We start from the raw sequence: 26,574 nt of genomic DNA, 5'->3' as shown, positions 1-26,574 counted from the left end.
GCTTGAATTTATAATCCCAAGATCAAAGTTGTATGCTCCTCTGACTGAGCCAGCCAGGTGCCTCTGAATTACATAAACTTTGACAATACATAGATTCTAGAATATTTGGTTTAATTCAGATATTTTTTCATTAATTTCATTAGTTTTATTCAATGTCAGTCTGTTTTTTTAAAAAAATGTTTATCTTTGAGAGAGAACACAAGCAGGGGAGGGGCAAAGGGCGGGGATCAGAGGATCCGAAGTGGGCTCCACACTGACAACAGTGAGCCCAATGCGGGGCTTGAATTCACGAACCAGGAGATCATGACCTGAGCCAAAGTCAGACGCTCAACCAACTGAGCCACCCAGGCGCCCCACAACATCAGTCTATTAATTCAACATATATTAAGTGAATACTTACCCTGAGCCAGTCATTGTTTTGGGTGCTAGGAATGGAGAGTAATACAAAACAGAATTTCGTTCCCCAAGAGGATTACGTTTCTAGTTGTGGGAGATAAATACATAAGTGATAATAAATGCTGGGAAGAAGCTAGAATGACTGTGTGAGAGCATGTGTGTGATTTCGGAGTGTTCAGGGAGGGCCCTTATGATTGGAAACTAAACTAGAGAGCTACGGAGGTATCTGAAGAAATAAGGGAGCTAGCCGTGTGCATATCTGGAGGAAGAGTTCTAAGTCAAGGGAATAACGGTTGAAAAGACCCCGAGGCACCCTGTGCTGGGGTGTTCCAGCGTGCCTGGAGCACAGTAAGTAGGAGGAAAAAGAGTAAGGGTTGAAGGTGGAGAGGAGAGAGGTCAGACGGTTGGCATTGTCTGGGTATGTATGTACTCACAATATATAGCATCTCGTTGATTTTGGACTTAATTTTAAACTTTCTCATAGAAAATTCTAAACATATATAAAAGCGGAAAGAATAGAAAGGTGAACTCTCACATACCTGTCACTCATGTTTATCAATTTTCAGTCTATTGCCCATTTTATTTTTCCTTTTACTCCCCTTATACACTCCTCTTTCCTCCCTCCTCCTTGTCCCAAACCTGAATTGTTTGGAAGCCAATCCAAATATCATTTTTCATTTAAAAATATTTATTTTAATATATGTGTGTGTGCTTGTGGATGTCTATATTTACTTATTTCTTGAAGTTTTATTTGGTTTTCTTAGATGGGCTATTGCACTTTTTATGGTGTTCTCTTCCCTGCAGATCATTTCAAACCTGCCTTTTATTTTTTTTCGTATTAAAAATTTTTTAAATATTTATTTGTTTTTGAGAAAGAGAAAGTGTGAGAGCAGGGGAGAGGCAGGGAGAGAGAGGGAGACAGAATCCGAAGTGGGCTCCAGGCTATGAGCTTTCAGCACAGAGCCTGATGTGGGGCTCAAACCCATGAACCATGAGATCACAACCTGAGCCAAAGTTGGACACTTAATCGACTGAGCCACCCAGGCTTCCCTGTGTTTTGTTTTTATATGTGCCATTCATAGTGTTTGAGAAAAAGTATTTGTTGAAATAATTTGAGACCTAGGATGAAGGTGCATTTCTGCATAGAGGATTTGAATTTGCTGTTGCAAGGAGCCCAGGGAATACTTTAAATCCACAGCTTGAGGTTTTTCTTTTTGTTTGTTTTTAGTATCTGTGTTTTTTTTTATTTATTTTTTATTTTTTTATTTATTTATTTTTTTAATATTTTTATTTATTTCTAGGAGAGAGAGAGAGAGAGAGCGTGAGCAGAGGAAGGTCAGAGAGAGAGGGTGATTCATATTCTGAAATTGGCTCCAGGCTCTGAGCTGGCAGTCAGCACAGAGCCCGACGCGGGGCTCGAACCCACGAACCGCGAGATCATGACCCAAGCGAAAGTCAGACGCTCAACTGACTAAGCCACCCAGGCGCTGTGTTTTTTTTTTAAATACTTGTGTATTTCAAGAGAGAGAGAGAGACTGCGAGCATATGAGTAGGCGAGGGGCAGAGAGAGAGAGGGGAGAGAGAGAGAATCTGAAACGGGCTCTGCACACAGGGCTTGATCTCATGAACCATGAGATCATGACATAAGCCAAAACCAAGAGTCAGATGCTTAACTGAGTGAGCCACCCTGACACCCCAAACATTCAGTTGTTAATTCTAACTGCTGATTCACATGAGGGCTGTTCATCCTTCTGGTTTATACCCTGAGTATGTAGTCCTTTGGTGTTCCTACTTAAAGTAAAGAGTGTCTTATATTAGACCCTCTACTTTTGATGAGCCCTGAGCTTTTAATTCTTTCCTCCTCTCATAGTGAGGTTGTTGAAACCAAAGTTTAGATTGCCCTGAAGTGTCAAGTGACTTTAGGATAAGAGTACTTGCAGTTCTTTTCTTATCCCTTGGAGTTCATGTTTTCTTTGCTATTTTATAGCTCTCCAGTGCTTTTAAGGTTTAAACATTTTTTTTAATGTTTATTCATTTTTGAGAGACAGACTGTGAGTGGGGGAGAGGCAGAGAGAGAGGGATACACCTAATCCAAAGCAGGCTCCAGGCTTTGAACTGTCATCACAGAGCCCAATCCAGGACTCAAACCCACAAACCGTTAGATCATGACCTGACCCAAAGTCGGACGCGTAACCAACTGAGCCACCCAGGTGTCCCTAAGGTTTTTGTTTTTATTTATTTATTTATTTTTTTTTTTTAAATATTTTTTTATTTATTTCTAGGAGGGTCCCAAGCGAAAGTCGGACGCTTAACCGACTAAGCCACCCAGGCGCCCCAGGTTTTTGTTTTTAACCTAGCATTTTGCTTTTGGTAGTAGGGTTGGTCCAAATTAGTCTACTATTACTGAGGGCAACAGCAGTTCTTAGTTTATATTTCAGAAGGATCTCTGTGGTTGTTGTGGGGTGAATGCACTGTGGAGCAGGGCATCTCCCAGTGCAAGGGCAGAAGCGGAGGCCAGTTAGGAATCTATTGTAATATGGGTGAGGGATGAAACAGTTTAGCTCAGGGTATACTTAAAAGAGGGAGCAGTAGGATCTGTTGATGTTTTGACACAGAATGTGACAGAAATAGAGTCAAGGATGTGTCTTGGGGTTTTGCATGGAGCACCTGGAAAAGGGAAACTGCCATTTCTCAGGATGGAAAAGACTCGGAGCAACAGATTTGGGGAAATAAATCAGGAGCTCAGTTTGGAAGATGTTATGTTTTTTTTTTTTTTTTTTTAATATATATATATATATTTTTTAATGTTTTATTTATTTCTAGGAGAGAGAGAGAGGCAGCGTGAGGAGGGGAGGGTCAGAGAGAGAGGGAGTCACAGACTGAAACAGGCTCCAGGCTCTGAGCTGGCAGTCAGCACAGAGCCCGACGCGGGGCTCGAACCCACGAACCGCGAGATCATGACCTAAGCGAAAGTCGGACGCTTAACCGACTAAGCCACCCAGGCGCCCCTAGAAGATGTTATGTTTTAAGATGCCTATTAGGCATCCATGTGGAGATGTTGCATAGGGATTTGGAGAGGTGAGTCTGGAGTTAGAATAGAGGTCTGATCTAGAAATATATTTGGCAGTCATCTGTGTATAGATGACTTAAAGCTTCTGAGAGGTGATGAGATCAGCCAGGAAGTGAATATAGATTGAAGGTAAAGTTTAAGGTTGATTCCTGGGAAACCCAGTGTTTAGAGATTGAGAAGACAAGGAGCGCCTGGGTGGCTTAGTCGGTTAAGTGTCTGACTCTTGGTTTAGGCTCAGGTCATGATCTCATGGTCTGTGCGTTCGAGACCCGTGTCAGGCTCTGTGCTGACAGCATGGAGCCTGCTTTGGATTCTCTCTCTCTTCTTCTCTCTCTGCTCCTCCCCTGCTCACACACACTCTCTCTGTCAAAATAAGTAAACTTAAGAAAAAAAGAAGAAATCGAGAAGATGAGGATTCAGCACCAGAAGGGGTGGTCACTGAGTTAGGAGGAAAGGCAAGAGAAAGTATTGTCCCAGAGGCTAAGAGGAAAATGTTTCAAGGGAGAACAATCAACTATGTCCTACGCTGCTGAAACTTAGAGGAAGTTGTTGTGGATTGAAAATTGACCATTAGATATGGAAAGCATTTAATGTTTTTAGTGACTTTGATGACAACTGATTCAATAAAAGAGTGGGTGCAAAAGTCAGATTGAAGTGGACTCAAGACAGAGAAATGGTTAAGGAAGAAGTGAGGATGTAAGCATACACAGCACCAAGGAGGTTAGCAGAGAAATGGGGCAGTGGCTAGAAGGGAGGATGGGAATGGCCTTGAAGGAGAAGCATTCTTTGTTTTAAAGATGAGATTATCACTGCAAGTCTGTGTCTTGACGAGAATGGTCCTGGAGGCAGAAGGAACTGACGCCAGGGAAGAGAGGATGATGCCAGAGCAGAGCGGAGAAAGGGAATAGACCACACACCTGAGAGAGGAACATGGACAGTTTGCTCATAGGAACAGGAGGTTCAGGTTCAAGTGCAGGTGGACTGGTAGAGGTAGGGATGGGACAGCGTTTGTATTTTCTCAAAGCAGCAAGATCACTTGCTGAGAGAGAGGACGGGAAGAGTAAAGAGACTTGAAGAGTGATGAATGTTGAACATAGTTTGCTTGTTTCTTCCTAAAAAAAGATCTTCACTTTCAGTTAGGAGTTGGATAATTAGATTAAAATTTTGTAGTCAGATTAAAATTAGTAGTTAAATTAAAAGTTCGAAAACTTCCTCATAATGATGTTTAACTATTGTAACAATTATTTCTTTATGTTAATGTATAACAAATACTGATTATAAAAGACTCGTAAATAGAAATACCATTCCCTTAATGGTTATAAATGAAATTTAAAAAGTTATAAACATATTTACTCTTGAAAGAAAATTTCAACACAGGAAAAAAGCCTCTCCCACTGCCAGATTATCTGTATTCCTACCACCAAAGCATAGGTTTACTCTTAATTTCTTTTCATTTTTTTCTTGTCAGTACTGAGGTACTTATTTTTTAAAAGAGTAGTTATAAGCATGCTTTGTAGGTCGTTTGCTATTCTGTGTTTGTCAGCTACCACTGTAAATATTTTTCCATGTCATTACATAGTTTTCACAACCACGAAATAGTTGGGTCATTTGTTTGCTGAACAATGCCCTATTGTTGGCCATTTAGGTTAACAATGTTTGGTTGTTCCATATAATTATTTTGAACAAATGTTCCTAAGAAACTCACTGTGTGCCTACCTTTCATTACTTGACCAGCTGTGTCATACATATGAGCCACATAATTTAGAGAATAATTCTGGGTTGACTTTTCATTGTGACTTCCCAGTCACACTGTGTTAAAGTAGATTTTCTTTTCTAATTTTATTAATTATGTGTTAGGTTTAAAGTTGGTGCAAGAAAACAATGTGTGCCCTGGTAGGTCTGTTACAATTTTAAGAATACAATCCTTATTTTGTAACAAGTTTTAGAGTGTATATTCAGAGGAAGAAACTTTATATGTTTTTTATAGGTTGATCAAAGGATTAGTTCTGGATCATGGTGCCCGTCATCCAGATATGAAGAAGCGAGTAGAAGATGCATTTATCCTTACTTGCAATGTATCACTAGAATATGAAAAAACGTACGTGTCAGTTGCTCTCTGTGAATTTTGAAATTGTATTTTCTTTTTTCTTTAAAAAAATTTTTTTTAACATTTATTTATTTTGAGAGAGACAGATGGACAGAACACGAGCAGGGGAGGGTCAGAGAGAGAGGGAGACACAGAATCCGAAGCAGGTTCCAGGCTCTGAGCTGTCAGCACAGAGCCTGATGCGGGGGCTTGAATTCACGAGCCATGAGATTATGACCTGAGCTGAGGCCGGAGGTTCAACCAACTGAGCCACCCAGGTCCCTCTGAAATTGTATTTTCTAAAAGTGTTTTTTTTTTTAAATCTCTTGCTTCCCTCCCAGATGTTTAGTATAAACTCCTTCTGCCTTTTCTTCCTTTCTCCTCTGTCTTTACTAGCTTGTTTTTATTAATCTTTTAGAGAGGTGAGCTCTGGTTTCTTTTATAAGACTGCTGAAGAGAAAGAGAAACTGGTAAAAGCTGAAAGAAAGTTTATTGAAGATCGAGTACAAAAAATAATAGACCTGAAAGACAAAGTCTGTGCTCAGTCCAGTAAAGGATTTGTTGTCATCAATCAAAAGGTGAGAAAGAAAATTTTGATTTTAACTATTTGTAAATGTTTTTCATCATTTCTTACAGTGTGGTCTGTGGATTCCTGAGAGTCCATAGACCATTTCAGGGAATCTATGAAGTCAAAATTATTTTCGTAATAATAATAGTAATAATAATGCCTTTTATGTTGTGTCAACATTTGCATGCGAAAGCAACATTAGGTAAAACTGGTGGTGCATTAGTACAAATCACAGCAGTAGCACCGAACAGTACCAGTAGTCATTATATTCTTTTTTCCCATACTACCATACACTTGCAGTTAAAAAAAAAAGTTTCATTTGAGAATATTTTGATGAAGTGGTAAAATTTATTAGTTTTATTGAATTTTGATTCTTACATAGACATCATTTTATAATTCTAGGTGACAGAGTATGAAATCTGCACATCGAAATATGGTTATCTTGAAGGAAAACTCTTTTATAATTGAGTTATAAGCTGACCTAGCCACTTTTTCCATGGAATGCCATTTTTATTTTATTTATTTATTTTTAAAATTTTTATTTATTTTTTTATTTTATAGTTTATTGTCAGGTTGGTTGACATATAACGCCATTTTTATTTTAAAGAATAACTGACAGGGGCAGCTGGCTGGCTTAGTCGGTGGAACATGTGACTCCTGATCTTAGGGTCGTGAGTTCAAGCCATATGTTGGGCAGACAAATTACTTAAAAAAATAAAAAAGAGGAGTAACTGACAAACTATGGTTATTTAGACGTGGGCATTTGGCAGGTTTTTCTCAAAAAGGAAGAAGTGGTTCTGTCACTTCAAGGAAAACAGCTGACAGTATTTGTTGCCAATAAATTAGAATTTTCAAGCAAAAATGAAAGTTTTGGAAAACTTGTATCTGCCGTTGTGAATGTCACAGCTCTCCAGTAAAGGACTTTTCTGATGATTTTAATGGTGATATTAGCAAATGTGATATTTTTGATATTGTATAACTATGAAATGTATCAGCATTTGGAAGCTCTGCTTAACATAGTGAACCAATCTTTTCTTCTTTTTTTCTTTTCAAATTTTAATTTAAATTCTGGTTAGTTAACATACAGTGCAATATTGGTTTCAGGAATAGGATTCAGTGATTCATTCACTTACATACGATACCCAGTGCTCATCACAAGTGCCCTCTTTAATACCCATCCCCCATCTAGCCCATCCCCCATCCTCAATGTTTTTTTTAAAGGTTTATTTATTTTTGAGAGAGAGAGAGCATGAGTGAGCAGGGGAGGGGCAGAGAGAAAGGAAGAGAGAGGGTCTCAAGCAGGCCCCGCACTGCCAGTGCAGAGCCTTACATGGGGCTCAGAATCATGACCTGTGAGATCATGACCTGAACAAAAACCAGGAGTCAGACACTTAACTGACTGAGCCACCTAGGTGCCCCAGACAAGTAGATTTTCATATGAGAGAGTGTGAAAAGTTTATTGAGAGGTCCCTGGGTGGCTCAGTTGGTTAAGTGTCGGACTTCGGCTCAGGTCATGATCTCAAGGTTTTTGAGTTCAAGCTCTGCATCAGGCTCTGTGCTGACAGCTCAGAGCCTGGAGCCTGCTTCAGATCCCTCTCTCTCTGCTCCTCCCCCTCTCGCACTCTGTCTCTCTCTCAAAAATAAGTATTTTAAAAAATTAAAAAAAGTTTATTGATAAGTTCCATAAGTCACTTTGAAACTAACTTTTAAGAAACTATTATTTATTGAGTTTTGGTGTAGTATCAAAGAAGAATATCCACATTTATCTGAAAGATTATTAAAATATTCCTCTCTTTCTCAATACATATTTGTGTGAGGCCAAGCGTTCTTCATATACTTTAGCCAAAAAGAAAATATCACACCATACTGAAGACAGAAGCAGATATGAGAATCCACATGTCTTCTGTTAAGACCGACATTAAAAAGATATAAAAAATGTAAAACAGTGCCATTACTTTATTTATTTATTTATTTTTTTGACTCCACTGTGAGCTGCTTTTATCATCCTTTTTTTTTTTCCACAAATAGTTTATTGTCAAGTTGATTTCCATATAACACCCAGTGCTCATCCCCACAAGTGCCCTCCTCCATGCCCATCTCCCCCCTCCCCCCCCATACCCATCAGTCCTCAGTTTGTTCTCAGTATTCAATGGTTTGCCTCTCTTCCTCTCCCCCACTATTTCCCCCATTCTTCTCCCCCATGGTTCTCTGTTAAGTTCCTCCTAATCCTCCTATATGTGCAAACACATGATAATTGTCCTTCTCTGCCTGACTTATTTTGCTCAGCATAACACCCTCAAGGTCCATCCATGTTGCTACACATGGCCAGATTTCATTCTTTCTCATTGCCGTGTAGTATTCCATGGTATAGATAAACCACATCTTCTTGATGCATTCGTCCGTTGATGGACACTTAGGCTCTTTCCATGTTTTAGCTATTGTGGAGAGTGCTGCTATGAATATTGGGGTACATGTGTTCCTATGCATCAACACTCCTGTATCCCTTGGGTAAATTCCTAGCAGTGCTATTGCTGGGTCATAGAGGAGTTCTATTGTTAACTTTTTGAGGAACCTCCATACTAAAATAGTGCCATTACTTTAAACTATACATTTTTTGTTTATGAAAGTGTAGTAAATTTTCACTTAAAATGTTATTTATGTTAACATAAAATAAGTTTGGTATTATTTTGAATTTTAATTTATGACAGTTATATAGATAGAGCCCACATAAACCAAAGCTTTGGGTTCTTAATAATTTTTAAGACTGTGAAGCAGTTCTGAGATTTAAAAAGTTTGAGAGTGACTGTCTTAAGATGTGCTTATAACTTTTTGCTAATTTGACTTTAGGGAATTGATCCATTTTCCTTAGATACTCTTGCAAAGCATGGCATAGTAGCTCTTCGCAGAGCAAAAAGAAGAAATATGGAAAGGTAAGCTTGCAGATAATTATCCTAAGTTTTTAACAGATTAAATTGAAATGATTCCATGATACTCCTTTTAGCTTATATGTAAACATTGTTGAGCAAAATAGTAGCACACATGTTCCAAATTTTGTTTTTAGTTTCAATAAATAATGGAAGTGTCAAAAATCAAGGTTGTTAACCTACCTCCACCTCAGAACTTTGTGAAGAACAAAGAAGGTTTTCATCTTATTCAAACAGACTTTAGGGGCGCCCAGGTGGCTCAGGCAGTAAACATCTGACTCTCGGTTTTAGCTCAGGTCATGATCTCATGGTTTTGTGAGTTCGAGCCCCACATTGGGCTCTGCACTGACGGTGCAGAGTCTGCTTGGGAATTTCTCTCTTTCCCTCTCTCTCTGCCCCTCCCCTGTGCGTTCTCTCTCTCTCTCAAAAATAAATAATTAAAAAAATTAAAGAAAAACATTTTAAAAACAATACAGTCCACTGACAGTGTAGTCTCCTGTGTTAGGTATCTTTTCACCTTTAAGAAATTAAGTCTTTAATGCTTTCCATAATCAAAGCTATGGTGACCTATGTAATTTCAGACTCTCTCTTGCTTGTGGTGGAATGGCTGTGAATTCTCTTGAAGATCTCAATATAGATTGTTTGGGATATGCTGGTCTTGTACATGAGTGTACATTAGTGAGTATATCTGTGGGCAGTGGTCATAAAGTGAAGAGTAAACTTTTTTTTTTTACATACTAAATCTTTTAATTCAGGCTTTACCTTTTATGTCTGAATAATCCCCAGGGTATATTTTACAATTTATTTAAATGTTTGTTAAGAGTTCAAAAATAACTTAAATGGTTTTAACATATATTTAGTTATGTTTGATGAGAAAAGTTCACATGAAGATTGGATTTTAATATTATAAACTAGTACTTCATTTCGAGTTATATCTTCCTGGATTATCCTCTAGGGTGAAGAAAAGTTCACTTTTATTGAGGCCTGTGTTAACCCTCGTTCTGTCACCTTGTTGGTTAAAGGACCAAATAAGCATACTCTGACACAAATCAAGGATGCTCTAAGGGATGGACTTCGTGCCATCAAAAATGCCATTGAGGATGGTAGGCTCTCTTTTATGATGGATATGAACCTTATACATTTTTAAAGTAGTACTAAATCTGTCATGGTATATACAGTATTTTAGAAGATATGAATGATTACTATTCTTTCATTTCACTTTGGACAATTTCTAGTTTAGATTGCGAAGATTTTTCCATTGGGATATTTGTAGTAAGTATGCTGCCCTTTTAATTAACATCTGTTTATGAAATTAAAAAAATACTTCATTTAATGCTATAGTATCTTTTTTTTTGAAACTTAGTTTATTCAAACTAAGTGTGATCACACATGGTCCAAGAACACTCAAAGAATACACCAAATGTAAATAGATGTTCAAGATTGGTCTTCAAACACTATAGCCTATGATACCATGCTTGCCTATGATCTTGCCAACATAAAACCACATCCACACTTCAGTGGCCTCCAAACCATTCAGCAGAGCTTCCATACTGTGAACCTTTTGAAGCTGCCAGTCTGAGCACTCTTGACTATTTTTTTCAAGCTCTAAAAAGATGTAGGGATTTCAGCAGGGATTGGAGGAACCGGCCCAACTTTGGCATAATGCCAAAATATGGCCAACTGAGGCTTCAGATAAGTTGTGACCTTACCAGCATGGAATGCTGGTGTGCATTCACCAGCACGTGGGCCTTCTCTGTGTGGTTATGGACCAACTAGGCCATAGTTCCAGGAATAGAAAGGCCATTACCCCACACTGTAGTATCATTTTTAGAAATTAGCGTATTATTTTTAGAAATTTATTTTTAAAACCATAAAAAGGCTTTTATAGCTTAGAAGTCATTCCATTACCTTAGATCCTGTGTAATTTTAAGAAAGGTTAGCATAGAATATTAGCATTTATTATTTATTGATAATTTATAAACTACCTTCTAAAAGGAGTTGGGATAGGTAATTCAATAAAAAACACACGTTTAAAATAGAACAATAAGCACATGGAAAAATGCTCCACGTAATTAGTCATTAGGAAAATGAAAATCAAAACCACAAAGAGACACCATTTCACAACTGTTAGGATGGCTGTAAGTCAAAGAGCTGGATGATAATAAACATTGGCAAAGATGTAGAGAGATTGGAGCCCTCAACATTGCTGGAGGGAACTGTTGGAAAACAGTAGAGAGCTCCTTAAAAAGTTAAGAGATATAGAGATACTATACTATACGTATAGTATAGTATAGTATACTATACTATACTATACGACCCAGCAAATCAACTCTTAGGTATACCTTAATATACCTTTGATCAAAGTGTTCCAGTTACGTTTGTTAAAAAGACTCTACTTTCACCAGTTAGTTACCTTTGCATCTTTGTTGAAGATCAGTTGTCCGTATTTGTGTGGTTTTATTTCTGGGTTCTTATTCTGTTCCACTGATCTCTTTGTCTATCTCAATGTTAATATTCTATCCTGACTACTGTAACTTTATAATTAGTCTTGAAATCCCCTCATGTTGTTCTTTTCCAAGTTATTTTGGTTATTTAAAATCTTTTACATTTCCATATGAATTTTAGAATCATCTTGTCAATTTCTACCAAAAGACTGCTGAAATTTTGATTGGAGTTTCACTGAATCTGTAGAACATTTTGGGAATAATTGGTATCTTGATATCTTAACAATATTGAGTCATGGCATATCTCTTTATATTGCCTTCTCTTTTTTTAAACAAGTTTATTTTTTTAAGTTTATTTATTTATTTTGAGAGAGAGAGACAAAATCCCAACCAGGCTCCATGCAGTCAGTGCAGAGCCTGATGAAGGGCTGGATCTCACAAACTATGAGATCATGACCTGAACCAAAATCAAGAGTCAGAAACTCTACTGAGCCATCCAGATTGCCTCCATTGGGCCTTCTTAACTCTGTCTCAGCAGTATATATAATTTTTTACCTCATCAGTATTTTGTAATTCTTAGTGGAATATCTTTTTTTCAGATGTATCTATGTATTTTATGAATTTTGATTCTATTATATATGAGGGCTTTAAAATTTCTATTTCTGATTGTTAATGTACAGATGTTGATTTTTGTTTACTGATCTTGAATTCTGCAACCTTGTTAAACTCACTTATTCTAGTAGCTTTCTTATAGATTTAATTGTCTATATAAATGATCATATCTGCTAATAAAGGCAGTTTTACTTGTTTCTTTCCAATCTGGATATCTTTTATTTCTTTTTTCCCTTTATTTCATGGACTAGAAGCTTCAATACGTTGTTGAATGGAAATAGAGTGGGTGTCCTTTCCTTGCTCCTGATAATAGGGAGAAATATTCAACCTTTCTCTATTATGTATAATATGTATCTGTAGGTTTTTCATAGAAGCCCTTTGTCAGATTGAGGAAGTTTCCCTCTCTTGCTGAGTTTTTTTTTTTTTAATCATGAATAGATGTTGGATTTTGTCAATTGCATTTTCTATTGATCTGATGAGATGATTATATGGTGTTTCTCTTTTAGTTTATTAATGTGGTAAATTACATTGATTTTCAAAGGTTCAACCAACCTTACATTCTTGGGGTAAACCCTACCTACTTATGATGCATTATTCCCTTTAAAGATGGATTAAAAATTTTTAAATTATTTTTTAAAATTATGGATATAAGTATATAATTTGTCATTTTAATAATTTTTAAGTGTTACAGTTCAGTGGCAATAAATACATTCTTTCACTCTGTTTGTAACCATCCCAATCATCTATCCACAGAACATTCTCCATCTTATATACTGAAACTTCATACCCATTAAATAATAACTCTCCATTCCCCTCTCCTCCCAACTAATGGAAGCCACTAATCTACTTTCTGTCTGTATGAATTTGACTATTCTATATACCTCATTTGAATGGAATCATCCAATATGTATCTTTTTGGGTCAGCTTATTTCACTTAGCATACTGTCTTCAGGGTTCATCCTTGAATGATGTATCAGAATTTCCTTGGTTTTTCAGGCTGAATAATTGTGCATTGTACATATATATACCACATTTTATTTATCCATTAATGGAAACTTAGATCACTTCACCTTTTGTGTGTTGTAAGTAATGCTGCTATGTGTATTATCCTTTCTATATATTGTTGGACTGATTTGCTCATGCTGTTAAGAATTTTTTTGTAAGTTTTATTTATTTATTTTGAGAGAGAGAAAGTGCAAATGAGGGAAGGACAAAGAAAGATACAGAGAGAATCATAAGTAGGATCCATGGCCAGCGTGGAGCCCAATGCAGAGCTCCATCTCATGAACTCTGAGATCACGACCTGAGTGGAAGTTGGACTCTTAACCAACTTAGGTGCCCCTATGCTATTAAGAATTTTTATATCTATGTTCATAAGAGGTATTTGTATATTTTCTTATAATGCCTCTATCTTTTTTGCTGTTAGAATAATGCTGACCTCCTAGAATGAGTTGGAAAATGTTCTTTCCTCTTTAATTTTCTGAAAGTGTTGAATTCTTGTATAGAACTGTATTATTTCTTTCTTAAATGTTTGGTAGAATTCACCAGTAAAGCTATCTGGGTCTGAAGTTTTCTTTGTGGGAAATTTTACTGTGAATTCAGCCTTTTTAATAGATACAGGGTATTCCGGTTATCTGTTTTTTTGAGTTTGTGTGTTTTAAGAAACTTGTACATTTTATCTGTCAAGATCATCAAATACTATTTGCTGCCTGGTTTTGGTAAATAAAGTTTTATTGGGGTACAGCTATACCCATACATATATGTATTACCTGTGGCTCTTTTATGCTACAGTGGCAGAGGTGACTAGTTAAAAAGATGGTATGGCCCACAGAGCCTTAAGTATTTATATCCGATCTTCTGTAGAAAGTTTGCTAATCCCTGATGTAAGTTTTCAAATTTGTTAGCATAAAACTGTTCATAATATTCCCTTACGATTATGCTTCTAATGTCCATGGAATCTATAGTGATATTACCTTTTTCATTTCTGACACTATTTGGGTTTTTTGGCCATTGTTCATTTTTATTTCATTGATTTCCACTCTCATTTTTATTATTTTCTTTCTTCTGTTTACATTAGGTTTCATTTACTCTTTTCTAGTTCTTAACGGTAGAAGCTGAGGTCATTGGTTCAGACCCTTCTTCTTTCTAATATAGGCGTTTAGTGATAGAAGTTTCTCCTTAGGTATTGCTTGAGTAGCATCCCACAAATTGTGATATGTTGTGTTTTCACAGAATGGGATCAGGGAGATTTTCAAAGTTATTGACAATGTTCTGTTTCTTAAGCTGGGTCGGAGGTACATGAGTACATTTATTTGTGCATTTATTCTTTATACTTTACACATTTAAATATTCTTTTGTGTATATTCAGTATTTCACAGGAACTTAAAAAAGTTTTTTAAAATTATGTTTTAATTCCAGTATAAGTAACATACAATGTTACATCACAGGGAACTTTTAACTTTTCAAAAGTGTGAATGGGAAGCAAGGATGCAGTCACCTTGTGGGTAGACAACTCTTTTGAACAGTTCTGTTGCATAGGGAAGCAGAGGAAGGGACTAGTAATTAAAAATCATGTAGGATGGGGCGCCTGGGTGGCTCAGTTGTTTAAGCATTCGACTCTTGATTGCGGGTCAGGTCATGATCTCACGGTTCATGGGTTCAAGCTCTGCATCAGGCTCTGTGCTGACAGTGTGGAGTCTGCTTGGGATTCTCTCTCTGCCCCTTGCCTGCTCACTCTATCTCTCTTAAAATAAATAAAGATTAAAAAAATGATGTGGGATAAAGGAGAGATTCTCTTTGTGTTGTTTTGTTTTAAAGGTGGGTGATTCCAAAACAGATTTGCTGATTCAAAGGAGACTCGTAAACTTTATAAAACCATACGAGCATGTATAAAAGTCATACCCTGTTGTGAAAATTGATGTTTTTAAACAGAGCCTTTGCCTTAGAATGATGAGAACACTTATATTTTTCCTCAGGTAGCAGTTTGGGTTTTGCTTCAGTACAGAAAACAAATACTTTATTAAGTCCCAAGAATTCCATACCAAAACGGTGACCAAATCATCTTGGCCTAAATTTTTTTTCAAATCAGATATTATAATTTATTACCTGTCCCTATACATGACAAATAATTACCTTTTACATGTAGTCATAAAGGAATAAGATGAAGGTGGGAGGAATGTCTCTTTTTACAAACAGTGAAATAAACTGTTTGCAGCCGGCTGTCTATACCATGCCTAATTATTTAATGGTATGTAACTTCAGGATGCTTCATAAGACATCTAAGTAATCACTGAACGATGCACTCTATTTCTGTGTCTTCTTAGGTATATTTTAGATGTAGGCAATATAATAGAGCACACTTGAATAGCTAGTTGCTTTTTTCTCTGTCCCCCCCCCCCCCCGGAATGTTTTTTCCTCCAATAGGTTGTGTGGTTCCCGGAGGAGGTGCAGTTGAAGTGGCAATAGCTGAAGCTCTTGTCAATTACAAGCACACCATAAAAGGAAGAGCTCGTCTTGGAGTACAAGCTTTTGCTGATGCCTTACTCATTATTCCTAAGGTATGACTATCCTAATGGCCAAAGGACAACTGGTCAGATCTAAGGGTGTTAGATTACAAATTACCCACATTATCTAACACCAGAGTAGAAAGAGTTTTAATTTTTATTTCCCCACACAGTTTTGTCTAAGATATTTTACAGCAAAAGCAGGGAAACTTTTGGGATAATAGCTCAGAATCCTTTTCAGAGTTTCATGAAATAACTGTTATCCCCTTACTCCTCTCTGAGCTCCAAAAGTTGAAGTAAGTCCAGAAATTTCCTTCAAAAATGGTTCACGATTAATCATAATGAAAAGTTTAGAACTTAAAATTTAACTAGACTTTTGCATAGATTTTTGTTTTGTTGGTGGTATCCAAAGGATTATTACTTTAAACTATGGGAATGAGAACTCCAAATACTAGTGTGCTTTTCTCATTTTCATTATAATTCCTAGAAAAGGAGAGAAACCAGATTTTTTTCCACATATCAACAGAAGGAAACAGCACTACCATTCCTTTTCCTTTGCCTTAATCTGGTTGTGAACCACTTAGAAACACAGAAGACCATGTCAAAGATGTTATTACCATGAATTAAAACATTAAGAACAAGGTTAGCAAAGACTCTTTGGTAATTGCTTTAAAATTATTCACAATTTGTAGAATTTTTGAGAATCAGATATCTATTTTTCTCTTTCCCCAAAACAGCAAAGTCAGTAAGTAATGATCCAGTAGTTGACAAACCAGTAAGCCTCGTATACAGCAATGGTTTCTTTTTACTTATCAGCTGTTGGTTTGGTACTACTTGGAAATAAACCTGGTTTGGAGTGCCGTTAGCTTCATTCCTGTTGTCACAGGTCATGACTCTCTTCATGTTGGTGAGGGACACAAGCATCCTGCAAATATGAAGGTTCCTTTAGCAGATGTCTAGGAAAAGCTGGAAAATGTATGGCTAGAGGGACAAGAAGAGAAGAAACAATACCATTCTACTTCTCTACATTTTTTACGTTTTTATTTATTTAAGTAATCTCTACACCCAGTGTGAAGTTCAAACTCACAACCCTGAGATAGAGTTACATGCTTTTCTAACGGAGCCAGCCAGGTGCCCCTCTTTCCATTTTTTAAGAAATCTTTTGCAAGGAGGGAAATTACTGTAGTGGGGTAGGGATGGGGGTATTATAATGCCCTCAGAAATTAGTGTGAGGTACATAGGGAAAATGTTGAAGTAAATATGCAAACTGCTAGAGACATAAAATAATAATTTGATTTAGATTAAGGACAGAATTCTTCAAGGGCACTTGGGTGGCTCAGTCAGTTAAGCATCAGACTCTTGATTTTGTCTCAGGTCATGATCTCACAGTTGTGAGATTGAGCCCTGAGTTGGGCTCTGCGCTGGGCATGGAGCCTGCTTAAGATTCTTTATTTCCCTCTCCCTATGCCCCTTGCCCACTCATTTGTGTGCATGCACTCTCTCTCTCTCTCTCTCAAAAAACAAAACAAAACAAAACAGAATTCTTTAAAAGGAGAGGATTACTGTATTATGAATGTGTTTTCACAAGACTAGAGAACAGTGCCTTGCTTTTTATATTTGATATTCAAATAGATGTGTGAAGGTATTTCACACATATATTTATTATTATTTTTATTTCTAAAGGTTCTTGCTCAGAATTCTGGTTATGACCTGCAGGAAACTCTAGTAAAAGTTCAGGCTGAGCATTCAGAATCAAAACAACCTGTTGGCATAGATTTGAATACAGGTAAGTAAAGAAAAATTAGCTGCTTGGTAAAGAAAGAGGTTATACTACTGTGACCCAGAACTTACAGTAAGGGGGTGGAGACTTGGATGACTTCAGTATTTAAATTTTGGGTACCCTTAATTTACTTTTGAACTTTTAAAAGAAAATATTTGTTCTTTGAAGAAATTGTTTTTGAGTGCTTATTATTTGACTTTTGAGATTCACACAGAAGAAAAGAGACAAAAATCCCTGCCCTTATAAGTTTAAGTTGTAGCAGGGTAGGCTAGGCAGTAAATAATAGCCTTAATAAGTAAGTTCCCTTAGCATTTAAGAAGAAATACATTCTATGAAAAAAAGAAAAGCACCATATAAGGATGACTGTGAATGCTGGCATGAAAGGGTGGGGAGGGGTTTGCAATTTAATTTTTTTAAATGTTTTATTTATTTTTGAAAGAGAGACAGTATGAGCAGGGGAGGGTCAGAGAAAGAGGGAAACACAGAATCCAAAGACAGGTTCCAGGCTCTGAGCTGTCAGCACGGAGCCCGATGTGGAGCTCCTATGAACCATGAGATCATGACCTGAGCCAAAGTCGGGCACTCAACCGACTGAGCCACCCAGGTGCCCTGGGGTTTGCAATTTCAAAAGAGAGGGTTGTTAGGGTAGGCCTAATATAGAATATGTCTACAGGAAGAAATCAAAGAAAGTGAGGAAGTTGCCATGTTGGGGAACTGGGGAAAGAGTATCCTAGGGAGAGGGAACGGCTGGTGGAAAAGCCAGTGTTTGAAGTGTTTGAGAAGGAGAAAGGAGATGAGAGAATTAATAGATCATGCAGGAGCATGTGGGCCAGTCCAAGGACTTTGATTTTGACTGTAGTGAAATAGGGAGCAATTTTTAGTAGAGGGGAGACATGGCCTAATTATGTTTAAAAGGATCACTGTGGTTGTTCTGTGGCGGGGAGTCCACTGAACAGCTGGAAGCTTGGAACTGCATTAACCGCATCGAAAAACTGTGGGTGCAGCAAGTTGTGTTGGGTGAGGTCAGTACCGAGTTTTGGCAAAGTTAAGTTTGAAGTGTCTGTAGACTTTCAAGTGAAATAGAGGTCTGGGTTGGGGGCACATGGGTGGCTCAGTTGGTTAAGCACTGACTTCTGCTCAGGTCAAGATCTCATGGTTCATGAGTTCAGGCCCCACCTTGGGCTCTGTGCTGACCGCCAGGAGCCCAGAGCCTGCTTCAGATTCTGTGTCTCCCTCTCTCTGCCACTCCCCTGCTTGCACACACACACACACACACACACACACACACACTCTCTCTCTCTCTCTCTCTCTCTCTCTCTTTCAAAAATAAATAAAACATTAAAAGAAAAACTTAAGAAAAAGAAAGAAAGAGGTCTGGGTTGAAGATAAAAACTTGAGACTTGCCAGAGTGCATATGGTTTAAATCAAGATTAGATGAGATCACCTAGGAAGTGAGTGTAGAAAGAGAAGGAAAGAATCCAAGGCAGAGCTTTTGGGTATTCCAAAATTAAGTGCTCAGGAAGAAGAGGAAAAACCAGGAATGTCAACAGAAAAGGAGCCACTAATTCAAAAAGAAAAAAATCAGGCTGAACCTGGTGGCCTGGGAGGCAAGTGAGAAAGAGTAGTCAGGAGGCTATGTTAAACGTTGCTGATAGTTGAGGCCTGAGAACTGGCCACTGGATTTGATTTGATACCATGGAGCTCACTGTGACCTGGACACTAGTAGTTTTGGTGGTACATGAAGTACTATTAGAATATATAACCAATAGTAACAGACTATGTCAAGACTGTAGTGTTAAAATTGTTTTTACTTTGCAGGTGAGCCAATGTTAGCAGCAGATGAAGGAATTTGGGATAATTATTGTGTGAAAAAACAACTTCTTCACTCATGGTAAATTCATATTAATAAAAAGAAAGACTTTTAGGGACATAAAAACATTAAAACTTGTTTCTTATAACCACTTTATAGTGGTAAAATGGTTACATGTATGAAAAGGTGTGGTATCCAGTTATTAACGCTAGCTTCTGTTGTTTTTCAGTCCCTTTTCCATTTTTATTCTAGTCGTGTGAGATATAAGAAATGTTTATCTTATTGTTCATTTGAGAGGGAAGGGAAAGAGGGAAATTGACTAAAGTAGTACCACATGCATAGTGGGAAAAGGCAAATGATGTGCCAAAAATGAGTTCAGTTTTGCTTGAATAGAAAATGAAACTTTCACTTTATCAGCAAAGGAGTTGAAATTATAAGAGGTGATGTTTGTATTTATGATAGCTTTGTCTCATAAGATCTCACACCAACATCACTGATGAACAAAGTACTTTTAGTAGCTGAGGTTTGCTGGGGGAAAAGATAGGACTGGGTTGGTAGGCTCTACTCACCCTGTAATCTTTTTCCTCAGCACAGTGATCGCCACCAACATTCTCCTGGTTGATGAAATTATGAGAGCTGGTATGTCTTCTCTTAAAGGGTGACTGAGTTCAAAATCAACTCTTCTGGAAGCTGAGATTTAGTACACCTCATACCCAACTACCATTGTGTACTGAACCATTTTCAAGTTTTGCACAATAAATGCCGTTTATGTTTGTTGGTCTTAGCAGTCTCAATAATACTTCATCAAGGTGTAAAGAATACAAGAAATATTTTCACAGTAAAGGAATAATAATGGAAATAGTTTTCTTTAAGAGTTCTAATGTCTGGGGCACTTGGCTGGCTTAGTCAGAAGAGCATGTGACTCTTGATCTTGGGGTTGTGAATTTGAGCTCTACATTGGGGGTAGAAATTACTTAAATAAGAAATATATATGAAATAATAAAGGTATATATTTGGTCTTCATCCTCAGTTCCTGGCTTAAGAGCTTTTAAAAAACCTTTTGTAATTTCCTGAGGAACATGGGTGATAGGAGCTTTTTGTTGTTGTTGTTGTTATAGTATTTGGCATAGGCTCCACTTCCAGCCTGGAGAGCTTCTAACACCATTGGAATCTCTGGAATTAATGAGTGTCTTTTTGTATGCTAATAAGTGACTCTTGATGGGCCCTTTAGGAAGGCAGTTGGGTGACAGAGGGACCAACCTTGTGGTGGGAGGGTTAGAACCTTCAGCCTCTCCCACACACCTCCCACTCTACCCCTCTACCTCTGGGGCAGGTAGAAGGGCTGGAGATTGAGTTACTAGGTCATAGGTCATGCCATAGGTTACATAGGTCATACCTGTGTGATGAAGCCTTCGTAAAAGTTTCTAAACGTTGGGGTTCAGAGAGCTTCCAGGTTGGTGAACACATCCATGTGCCAGGAGATTCGGTGCACTCCAACTCTCCTGGGGACAGAAACTCCTGTGTCTGGGAACCTTCTGACTGCACACCATGTACCTCTTCATTAGGTTGTTCATTTATATCTTTTAGAATATCCTTTATAATAAGCTGCTGGATTTAAGTGAGTTCGGTGAGCTGCTGTAGCAAATTATCGAACATGAGGAGGTCATCATGTGATGACCTGATTTGTAGCCCACTTGGACAGAAGTGTGAGTAACATAGATACCCATTACTTGCAATTGGTGTCTGAAGTGGGGGTCAGTCTTGTGGGAGTGAGTCCTTGGTCTGTGGAGTCTGCACCAACTCCAGGTAGTAGGTGTCAGAATTGTTTGTAGAATATACACTTGGTATCTGGAATGTTGGAGAATTGACTGGTGTCTGAAAACCCCACAAACATTTGGAGTCAGAAGTGTTGTAAGTTGGGGCACCTGGGTGGCTCAGTTGGTTAAGCGTATGACTTTGACTCAGGCCATGATCTCACGGTTCATGGGTTCGAGCCCCGCGTTGGACTCTGTGCTGACAGCTAGCTCAGAGCCTGGAGCCTGCTTCTCTCTCTCTGACCCTCCTCTGCTCATGCTCTCTCTCTCTCTCAAAAATAAAACATTAAAAAATAAAAAAAATAAAAAAGAAGTGTTGTAAGTAGAGGAAACAGTTTCCCTTTCATAGGCTACTACATTTTTCATAAAACAGAATCCATGATTCTTAGATCTTCTGACAACTTTTAGTGAACAAAATATGGAGCACAGGTTTTCTCGTACCCAAGTCAATTTCCAGTTTATCAGAAGGTATAACTATAACAGGACAATATTTTATTCTCTCTTGAAAGTCCTTCAGTAACTCCTTGCTGCTACTTGTTCCTCTTATAAATATGACATCACTTTGTGAGTATAGCTTGGGTTTCTTTGATACATGACAGTTTATTTTGATTATAGTATATTATATTTTACCTGGCTTTGGTATATATGATCAGCAACTTATGCTTCTGTGCCAGCTCTCTCACTGGATGGTTAAATAGAACAGGTATCATCTGCAAAGGTGGAAATTGTTGGCACCAACATTGGGAAATAATTGTTTTTGGCTTGAATGCAGCTGTTCTGTTTCAGTATTATAGCAATAGCTTTCTTGTTTGAAACACTGGAATTAATCTATTTTATTTTTTATTATCACTAGGTTGCTTGTAGTTCATTTCTTTCCATGGATACAACTTGGTAAGAGATTAAAATATGGCAGGTGTGTTAGTGGGACTTGGGCCTGTTAGTGCATTTAGGAATGGTTTGTTTAACCATTTCCTGCCTTAGTTGAAAACCTATACTTTAAGGGCACCTGGGTGACTCAGTTGGTTAAGTGTCTGACTTTGGCTCAGGTCATGATCTCAGGATCATGGGCTCAAGCCCCACATTGGGCTCTGTGCTGTTAGTGTAGAACCCTCTTTGGATTCTGTCTCCCTTCTCTCTCTGCCCCTCTCCTTCTCTCTCTCTCTTTCAAAAATAAATAAAATATTTTTTCCTTAAATAGTTTGTCAAGTTGGTTTACATATAACACCCAGTGCTCATCTCAAAAAGTACCCTCCTCCATGCCCATCACCTCCCTTCCCCTCTCCCCCACCATGCCTCAGCCCTCAGTTTGTTCTCAGCAAAAATAAATATTTTTAAAAAGGAAATAAAACCTATACTTTTATACCCCTTTTTCCCCTGACTTGGTATGTTGTCAACATCTTTCTAAGTGAATAGCCATGCTTCTGATCTATATAATTTTTTTGTGGTTAACATGACATTTCATTGTATGGCTATTCTGTGATTAATTGTGTTTTCAGTTCTTTCCCCATTAAAAACAACATCTCCTCTTTTAGCTTCTATCCTTGTTTTATAGGATAGGCCTTTTAAGATGTGTATATAATGTATACTGCCAGACCTTTTCTTTTCTGTGTAAAATGTTTAAATTATGAAATATTTCAAATATATCAAAAAGACTGAAAAAATATGATAAACACCTTTGTATCCTCTACCTAGCTTTAACAAATAGTAACGTTTTGTCCTGTTTGCTCCAGATTTTCTTTAAAGAAATAAAGTGCAGATGCTGTTAAATTGCCACTTTCACACCCACACCCCATCGTTTGCTTTTCCCACTCTTTCTCCCTAGAAAAAGACTGCCGAGAGGCGGTCTTTGATCTTTGATATGTATCATCCTCATGCACTTTAAAAAACACCCTTTTTATATGTATGCATATGACTGTAGCAATGCAAAATTTTTCTTTTTGGGTATTAAAAGTGTATAAAATGGTATACTTTTTTTTTCTTTTTAATATTTTTTTTTTATTTCTTGGAGAGAGAGAGAGAGACAGCATGAGCAGGGGAGGGTCAGAGAGAGAGGGAGACACAGACTCTGAAATAGGCTCCAGGCTCCGAGCTGGCAGTCAGCACAGAGCCTGACGCGGGGCTCGAACCCACGAACCGTGAGATCATGACCTAAGCAAAAGTCGGACGCTTAACCGACTAAGCCACCCAGGCGCCCCGATATACTTTTGTTTTATACAATCTCTACTTGACATGGTTTTGCCATTTATCCATTCATTTTAGCTGTTTTCAAGTATTCGAGTGTATTTTCTATACTCTAAAGTACTTATCCATCAATGGACCTTTTGGTTATTTCTAATTTTACATCATCTTAAACATCGCAGCATTGAGTTTCTGTGTACATGTCTCCTTGGGCACATATATGAGAGTATTCCTAGAGATTATACCTAGAAATGGAATGGCTTGGGTTTAGTGTTCCTCATCTTTATATTTACTAAGTGATTATACCACTTTACATTCTCCCCTGCAATGTATAATAGTTTCATCCCCTTATAACCTTACCAAGTCTTGGTATTTTTAAAGTTTTAATTCTTGCCCTGTTGAAGAGTATAAAATTATTTCTTATCTTACTAGCGATTGTCTTGATTACTAGTGTAATTGAACATTTTTCATAAATATATTGGCCATTTTTAGTTCTATAAAATTGCCTATTCACATTGTTGCCCATTTTTTTCATCGGATTTGTCTTTCAGATCTTTCTATCTCTGTCTGTCTATCTTTATTTCACAATATTTTCTCCCAGATTGAGGCCTTCTCATCTTTGCAATACTAATTTTTTTGTGCCTCTACAAGAAATTCTTCTCTACTTCAGCAATAAAGATATTTTTTTTAAAATTTTTTTAATGTTTTATTTATTTCTAGGAGAGAGAGACAGTGTGAGCAGGGGAGGGTCAGAGAGAGAGGGAGTCACAGACTGAAACAGGCTCCAGGCTCTGAGCTGGCAGTCAGCACAGAGCCCGACGTGGGGCTCGAACCCACGAACCGCGAGATCATGACCTAAGCGAAAGTCGGACGCTTAACCGACTAAGCCACCCAGGCGCCCCAAAGATATTTTCTTATATTTTATGAGTTTTCGGATTTTATCATTTTTAAGCCTTTAATTCATCTGGAATTTATTTTCATGTACAGTATGTGTTGTGGATCTAATATTTTTCCCCACATTGCCAGCCAAGTATTTTCAGACTGGCTGATTTATGATAACACCTCTATCATACATTGTATTCCCTTGGATTGACCAATTTTTAAAAAATATTTTTTATTTATTTCTGAGAGAGAGAGAGACAGCGTGAGCAGGGGAGGGTCAGAGAGAGAGGGAGATACAGAATCTGAAACAGGCTCCAGGCTCTGAGCTGGCTGTCAGCACAGAGCCTGATGTGGGGCTCAAACCCACATACCATGAGATCATGACCTGAGCCGAAGTTGGATGCTTAACCGACTGAGCTACCCAGGCGCCCCATGGATTGATCAAATTTTTAAATTTGTGTTTGGTTCTGTCTTAAATATTTTGTTCCCTTGGTCTGGTAGATTGTTATAAAACAATATTGGTATATAATATTGTTTTAATTCTTAAAACTTTATAAAAAGTCTTGATATGTGGTAGGATGGTCCCTCAATCCCTTCTTTATTTTCTTCAAAATTGTGTTGGCTATTCCTTGATCTCATCTTTTCCTTCTTTTATATGAAAAAGTTTTTTATAGCTTATTGTCAAGTTGGTTTCCATATAAAACCCAGTGCTCATCCCAACAAGTGCCCTCCTCCATGCCTATCACCCCGCTTCTTTTATGTGAATTTTAGGATCAGTTTGTTGAGTTATGTGTTTTGATTAGAACTCCAATTATTTTATAGGTTATTTCAGGTAGAAATGAATGTAGAATATATATATGTATATATACATACCTCCCTCTCATAAATATTTAATATCACTTCATTTGTATCTTACTAAGTGCTTCAATTGTTTTTACTATAGTAAATGTTTTATTTTTAATAAAACTTTAGATTTTCCATATAAAAATGTATCTTTGGTTAGATTTATTCCTATATGTCTTGTTTTGGAAGCTATTATGAATAGGATGTTTAAAAAATTGTACTTTTTAGTGGTTTGTCACTGTACTATTGGCCCTTTATGGAGTTTTATATATTGGCTTTTATATTCCACAACCTTGCCAAACCCTTATTAGTGCAGTAGTTTTTCTGTAGATTATTTTGGATTATTTAGGTTGATAATAACAGTTCTTTAATCTAGTCCTTGTACTAACTCTGCTTTTTTTCTGTTGCACTGAGCTTTCTAAGACCTTATTATGTTATAATATTAAATGGAAGCAGTGATAGCAGTCACCTATATTTTGTTCGTGCCTTTAGAGGGGATGTTTCTACTATCTTACTAGTTTTGTTTTGTTTTTGCTGTGGAACGTTGATAGGTAGCTAGCTGAATAGATTTAAGTCTTTTCCTATTTCTGTTTTGCTAAGAGGTCTTTAATAAAAGTTATGCTTATTGAATTTTATCAAATGCTTTCTGCATACATTGAGGTTTTTTCTTCTGTTACATGTGGTGACCTACTTTAATAGGTTTTCTAATGTTAAACTATTCTTGTATTCCTGAGATAAACCCTGTTTGATTGTACACCACATTTGTTGATTCTGAGATGCAGATTTTCACATTTTGTCATTAGAATATATTTCACAGTCAATGGCATCTTCTAATTGCTTTAGTTTGATCTTGGTCACCTGTAATTCCTTAGTGTTTTAATAAGCAACCATTTAAGAATCACTTGAGGAAGAAATATTGAGTCTTTATTATTGATTGCAAACCTTCATTGTTATCTTCTGGAATGTTAAAGAAACTTTCAGCATCAAAACTTTGAGAGTGTGTGCCAGTGACTTAGAAGAAAATTCCAGAAAGAATGGTAATCTTCAATGAAATGTACCCCACTACCTCTTGATTGCAAAAATGAATATCTAAGACTCTTGAGTCGAAAAGTGATTTAGAGGAGTTAGATTCTAAATATGGAGAGCTTACCTTATTTATTTTTTGCTTATGTTTTCCTTGTTATGAATGCATGAAAATGATAGATGACAAAACCTATGTGAGTCTAAAAAAAGCTTCTTCAGTTAAGTATGGAATAAAATGTCTGAGTGATAAGAAAGCATTATGTAATGGTTGAATGACAGCAAATTTTCTTTCTTAGTATTTAAAGTAATGAAGTATCTTACAGTCAGTGACATTTTGGATTTAATGAAATTTTGTACTAACTTTTTGTACATTGCTGCACTTGATGCTAATATCTATTTAAATTTTTGCATATGTTCATAAGCAGTATTGGCTCTACTTGTTCACTACAGCCCTTCCTTTGTTTATGATGTAATTAAATCCTGATAAACTCATCATAAGTTGAAAATATCATAAATTGAGGGGCCCCTGGGTGGCTCAATCAGTTAAGTGGCCTACTGTCGGTTTCAGCTTGGGTCATGATCTCATGGTTCGTGGTTTGAGCCTCGAGCTGGGCTTTGGGCTGACATTGGGGAGGCTGCTT

General features: G+C 37.3%; 1 protein-coding gene across 5 annotated transcripts in view; it reads left to right on the top strand.

Moving 5' to 3' along the window:
- The window catches only part of CCT6B (chaperonin containing TCP1 subunit 6B), a 45,651-nt gene extending 25,677 nt beyond the window's left edge, over nucleotides 1-19,974 (top strand). For 3 of the 5 annotated variants that reach the window (XM_039220614.1, XM_039220610.1, XM_039220612.1), the window contains 9 exons: nucleotides 5,454-5,564; nucleotides 5,971-6,130; nucleotides 8,968-9,050; nucleotides 9,626-9,722; nucleotides 10,000-10,147; nucleotides 15,524-15,657; nucleotides 17,287-17,389; nucleotides 19,202-19,274; nucleotides 19,783-19,974. In XM_039220614.1, coding sequence (XP_039076545.1) covers nucleotides 5,454-5,564; nucleotides 5,971-6,130; nucleotides 8,968-9,050; nucleotides 9,626-9,722; nucleotides 10,000-10,147; nucleotides 15,524-15,657; nucleotides 17,287-17,389; nucleotides 19,202-19,274; nucleotides 19,783-19,855 — 982 coding nt within the window. In that variant the 3' untranslated portion in view covers nucleotides 19,856-19,974. The remainder of the gene's footprint in view (nucleotides 1-5,453; nucleotides 5,565-5,970; nucleotides 6,131-8,967; nucleotides 9,051-9,625; nucleotides 9,723-9,999; nucleotides 10,148-15,523; nucleotides 15,658-17,286; nucleotides 17,390-19,201; nucleotides 19,275-19,782) is intronic. The other 2 variants (XM_039220611.1, XM_039220613.1) reach the window with 2 other exon arrangements.
- Nucleotides 19,975-26,574: the final 6,600 nt, after the last annotated feature.

The sequence above is a fragment of the Hyaena hyaena genome, unplaced genomic scaffold (genome assembly GCF_003009895.1).
Source record: "Hyaena hyaena isolate Hyena2069 unplaced genomic scaffold, ASM300989v1 scaffold_898, whole genome shotgun sequence".
NCBI lineage: Eukaryota > Metazoa > Chordata > Mammalia > Carnivora > Hyaenidae > Hyaena > Hyaena hyaena.
This window is presented reverse-complemented; position numbering and strand designations above follow the sequence as displayed.